The 6,000-nt window shown below is 35.9% G+C and overlaps 1 protein-coding gene across 1 annotated transcript in view; it reads right to left on the reverse strand.

The window, feature by feature from the left end:
- Nucleotides 1–5,144, reverse strand: part of LOC150086926 (proteasome assembly chaperone 2) — a 108,914-nt gene extending 103,770 nt beyond the window's left edge. Inside the window, exon 1 of the mRNA XM_090371682.1 lies at nt 4,993–5,144. Within this exon, the coding sequence (XP_090227808.1) occupies nt 4,993–5,058 (66 nt within the window). The 5' untranslated portion in view covers nt 5,059–5,144. The remainder of the gene's footprint in view (nt 1–4,992) is intronic.
- Nucleotides 5,145–6,000: the final 856 nt, after the last annotated feature.

A 6,000-nucleotide genomic window follows, 5' to 3' on the forward strand; every position in this document is an offset into this window, starting at 1 on the left:
TAAGTTTATTTGTAAGTAAATATAATGTCTCCAGTTAGATTCCTTGGGATGCCTGTAACAGGAATCATATCCTTGTAAAATTTTGTGAATAAAGAATTTTATTATTATGATATCAGGCTTAATGTCAAAGTTTGAATATGGTACAAAGGTTGCCAGGGTTGTTAATGACAGTACGCTACTGCAAAGGGATCCAGAAAAGTTGGGCAGATGGGCTGAGAGGTGGAACCGAAATTTAACATTTATGAATGCAAAGTACTGCATATGGGTAGTACTAAACCCAATGTAATGTACTGAACTCTGTGGTACTACACTCAGGGTACTGGAGAATGAAAAAGATATGGGAGTAATTGTGCAATCAGATAAGAAGTTTTCAGAGCAGACAGGCTGCCAGAGCAGGTTATGGGATTAGCAGGTTATCATTGTCATACACTGATACACAGGAACTTTGCTAGCAGAGATAAGGAGCTGATTATCCCCTTGTGTAAGGAATGGTCAGGCCATACCTTGAGTACTGCATTCAGGTCTGGAGGCCTCAGCTGCTGGAAAGAGTACAGAGAAGGGCAACAAGATTAGTGAGGGGAAAAAAGGTCTCCAGACACTACAATTCTGCAAATTGTAGTGTCTGGAGACTAGGCACCTGTGAGGTGATCTGACTGAGGTGTATAAGGCCTTGAATGGTTTGAGCAAGATCGATGCACATGGGATTCTTCATCTTGCTCAGATTACACATCTGAGGTGGCATAAATTCAAATTGAGGAAATAGTTGTTGAATAGATGTGTTAAAATTTGCCTTTAGTCAGCAGGTAGTTGATTGTTGGAACAAAGTTCCATATATTATTATTATAATTATTAGCCATATGGTGCAAGGAAGCCTGAGGCTTATGCTGCACCAGCCAAATAAAAAAAATTTCCCATGTTACCTTGAGAAATAGGGAGGGAGAGAGAGAGAGAGAGAGAAAGAGAGAGAGAGAGAAGTAGAAGGGAATCACCAAGAAAGAGAAGAATGATAATATCCAGCTCAGGATCCTAGGTTTGCCAAGCCCATACTCACCAGATGTGAGCCCCCTGAGTCATTGTCAATAGCTTAAACAGATTCAAGGAAGAATGGGACATTCAAACTTTTAGAGTGAATGGATGGGTAAAATGGGAAGTTCTTTTTGGTTTTTTTTTGGCTGATGCTTATAAGTTTCTCGAATGGTTTGATCAAGCTCAATGTTGATAAGATTCTTCCTCTTGCTCAGATTACTCACCTGAGGGAACAAATTCAAATTGAGGAAGGACAATTGTAGAATAGATGTGAGGAAATTTGTCTTTAGCCAGTGGGTGTTTGATAGTGGAACAAACTTCCATATGTTGCGGTGGAGGTCAACAACTTAAGTTCAACTAGACAAACATTTGGAGTGAATGTATGGGTGAAATGGGAAGGGTTTTTTTTGGCTGATGCTATACAAAGTATAAGCTTGCTTTCTTGCATCATATGCCTCTACTTATGCTAATTAATGTTAAATAACAGTTATATTCATGTCAGCAATTTATGAATATGTCTTAATAACAGCTTAAAGTCAATGCCAAAAATTAGTCTCTACATGGAGAGTGGAGGCACTGAACTCACTGGGTTGGTATTTTGAATAAATTTAAGGAAGATTTGGAGAAATTACTGGAAAGAATGAGATTTTTTTTTTTTTTTTTTTTGAATGATGCTGATAAGCATTCCTTCCTTGCATCATGTAGACATTAGCACTTACTAATACTAAGCTGTAAAAAAATTTAAAAAAATATGCAATGCATCACTTCAGAAGTTGTATTTACTGATATAGAATTCATTTTGTCTTCTACATTTTTTGCATCCAAAGTAAAATATAATTAAGATTCTTAGCAAAGCTTATTATCTTAGTACTCACCTCTAGATCCATATTGGTTAGGGTTAAATTTACATAAAGGAAAGTAAAGAGTAAAAGTTTCCAATTATATCAATAGATTAATTAATTTAAAAACATGTCTAAGAAGAGGAAGTGCACCACTTTTTACTGGTTGTCATTTATAAGATTATGAAAAATATTAGAGTGTTTGAATAACCAAGAGCTGGACATGTAGCTTTCAATGTCATTGTCATCAGTTTGACTGATGATGACGACATTGTGTTTTCCAGCTCTAGGTTTTTCAAACAGGCGAATCTTCTTCATAATTTTATAAATGACAACCAGGAAAAAGTGATGCACTTCCTCTTCCTAGACACATGTTTTTAAATTAATTAATCTATTAATATAATTGGAAACTTTTACTCTCTTTACTTTCCTTTGTGTAAATTTAACCCTAACCAATACAGATCTAGAGGTGAGTACTACGATAATAAGCTTTGCTAAGAATCTTAATAGATAATCAACAGTACTTCAAGATTTAGGAGTGGCGTCCGTAGTCGAGTGGTCTTGAGAAAGAGTGCAGTAACGCATGCTCTTTGAGTAGACCGGGGTTCAAGCTCCTGACTGCTAAATACGGTTGATCTGCCAACCCGCACTGAACCAGCGTGGCAGATTATGGTCCATTTTCCCTCAACATGAATTGTTGAGGAGGCTTCCATCCTGCAGTGGGTTGATAATGGCTGCAGTTTACTTTACTTTTACTTCAAGCTTTCGGCTGTAAAATTAGTCATTAGTAAAATAACTATTTTTTTTTGTTAATTATACTAATTAACAAAAAAAAAAAAACTGACCCACTAGCAGACATTACATCTTATTTAATTACTTAATTTTCCAGATCCAAATTAAAAACAAATTATGAAAAAAAAATTACTTATCAATTATTTATTACATTTTATTTTTAGCACGATCCTTGTGGTTTATCAAAATTTTTGCAGTTGATCCAGATTTTTGTGGCTTATCAACGAGCTGCAACTGCATGTTGAAAACAAACACTGAGTTAAGAATACTGCAGAACATGTGATAACACAAACACCGAAAAGGGAATGTCAGAAAAACAAAGTTGCAAGAGGGTGTCTCCAGCTGCAATAAACCCATTTAAACTAAGATAGCATAAAATGAGTACATCAAACCATTAGAATTATGAGATCATCAATGGGCTTGGGGGGGGGGATGCCCCAAAGTGGAATGCATGAGGGCAGAACTAATGAAGAAATTGGCAACGATAGATCTGTAGTTTGACTTCTGTTGGATCACAGTATATTTTAAAAGGGGAAATCATGCTTGCCTGTTTTGATAAATTATGACACCATTATCTAGCAGCTGAATTCAAGAAACAACCGCAACATAATATACTTGACTATTCTTCAGAGCAGATGAGAGTCAACTGAAATTCCAGTGATCAACACAGCCTCTCCTCTGTCTTTTGTTTCTAACTTTTTTTAAATGACACTGACAATGGAATATAGGGCACATAAAATTCTGCAGAAATTGTGAAGGGTGGGAGGATATTAATGATCAAAATCAGGCCATGCTTCTTCAAAACAATCTGGATTAGCTGTAGTTACACAGATGGTAAAAAAAAAAAATTGCAATTATGATTTAATACAGCTAAATATAGAATTCTTCACTGGAGACTAATAATCTATGGGAAACTTATGGCTTAGGGGAAAAAGTGGATCAAAAACAATCAATGATGAGAATATGAGGTGATAATACAAGCAGACATGGAAAATTCTCTACTATGCAGTGCAAAGTATTAGTAATGGTTTCACTTTGTCACTCACTTGGAGAGTGCCTGAGTACAAATCCTGTCAGAGACTACAATAACTGTTAAACAATTCTTCAACTGGGGGAGGGGTAGTTGTAGTTAACTAATCTCCAGTGGATGAAATAGGGTTCCCCACATTATTCTAGGTTTTTCAACCCACACACCATGCCCATAAACACATACTTATAATGCTCATGGTGCAACATGACCTTAGACATACCATATAAATAATATTAACAAAATCTTGACTTTTTATATAGGGAAACAAAAAATACATGGTTTTGTCAGAAGAAAGTAAAGAATGTTAAAAAAAAAAAAAAAAAATAGATAGATAGATATTAGAAAATAAATCATATTTAATTAAGAAAGCGAAAATTTATACATAGTACACATTGAGTGCATAGTACCCGACAGAGGATATAAAGTCTAAAGAAAAAATAAACCATGTGGTATAAGCAGACTTATTTATGTATATTTACAGCCTTAAAACAGCGGAAAAAAACACACTGACCAAGACTAACCTAGCTAAGCACATCAATCACTGCTACTCACAACGATCAATCGAAAAGGGTACCAGATTAAAAAAGACTAATCTTCATTAAATTTTCTTTTAAGGCCAAAAAATGCAAAACCTTCCCTAGCTCCTATCCTAATTTCAGTTGTGTGAACTACAGTAAAGCAAACATATCAGTGCAAAAAGGGGTGAGGCTGATTGAAACGTTTCTAAAATTTTTATTATTATTAGCCATATGGTGCAAGGAAGTCTGAGGCTTATGCTGCACCAGCCGAAAAAAAAAAATTCCCACATTACCCTGAGAGAAAGAGAGTCAGAAGTTAAAGGGAATCACCAAGAAAGAGAAAAATGATGATATCCAGCTCAGAACCCTGGGTTTGCCGAGCCCATACTCACCAGATGTAAGCCCCTGGGGGGGGGGTAACAGTAATAAAAGAATGTGGGAAGGGGGGAGACCAATCAAGCACCTATGCCTCAGACAACACTGCACGTTCCGAAGGAAACTAAAGAAATTAATAATCTGTGAAGTGTTATCAGAGGTATTGGTTCCCCCTTCTCACATTCTTTTGTTATTACCGTTTTAGAAACGTTTCATCCAGCGTCCCCCCCTTCCCCTTTTGCACTGATATAGTGATATAGGAAAAATTGTTACACTGAATCTAGGCCTTTTTTTCCAGCAGACATGCGGAAATCATTACAGACGAAGGCGTCTCCAAAATATGCTTATTTTTGATTGGAAAAGTTCCACTTCACTAAATATTGTAATTGTAACTTTATATTTCGATAATTACCAAAATTAGGGTGTAGTCACTCCAATCTTTTACAGTAAACCTTGGTAAAGGGTAAAACATTGTCATTTATTTTCTTTTTATACGCTTTTCCTCTATAGTCAATGAATTCAGAATGACAACAATATAGGGTAAATTACAGCTGCTTTTAATATATTTGAGTAGATACAAACAAGAACTGCACGTGGCGCTACTGTACATATCAGAGATGGCCGTGATTCAAATTATTTTACTCCTTCTGTAGCCCATGAAATCACAACCGGTGATTTCGTCATAGTCATCTCAGAGATAGAACCTGTGACGGAAAAATCGAAATCAAAGTGTAACAGGTGATTTTCTACGTCCTTATTTATATTCCGTATATGATTTATTGATCCTCTGATCTAAGTTCTTGTTCACAGATCAGCGTTTAGTGAATTTTTATAATGAATACAATCGGCCATATTCGGACTGAGGTGTGCTTGAACAACAACTTACTCACAGGCGCACGCGTTATTTCACTGAAGAGCTCAATCACTGGGCAATGCCGGGTTAGCAAGAGATTAGCAGTAACATCTTATTATTATTATTATTATTATTATTATTATTATTATTATTAGCCACACTGTGCAAGGAAGCCCGAGGCTTATGCTGCACCAGCCACAAAAATATATATTTTTTTTTTTCTGAATTACCCAGAGAAATAGACAGACAGAGAGAGAGAGTAGAAGGGAATCACCGAGAAAAAGAAGAATGATGACATCCAGCTCACACCCTGGATGTGCCAAGCCCATACTCACCAGATGTGAGCCCCTGGGGTTTACTAACATAAAGTGGTACTAATTAACTCCGTATTTTTAAATCAATCAGTAAATATTTATTCATTTTCTAAAAGCCTGAAAAAAAAAATACTACGATAACAAAACAAAGTGAGCTACGATATTTTTCGAAGATAAAAGGTAATCCTTTACTTTAACATCACGCTTCAGCTCCGACCTGTGATTCTAAACTATTGTTCTTTTGGACTTTGTG

Source organism: Mastigoproctus giganteus, chromosome 4, assembly GCF_048544385.1.
Source record: "Mastigoproctus giganteus isolate SK-2022 chromosome 4, ASM4854438v1, whole genome shotgun sequence".
NCBI lineage: Eukaryota > Metazoa > Arthropoda > Arachnida > Uropygi > Thelyphonidae > Mastigoproctus > Mastigoproctus giganteus.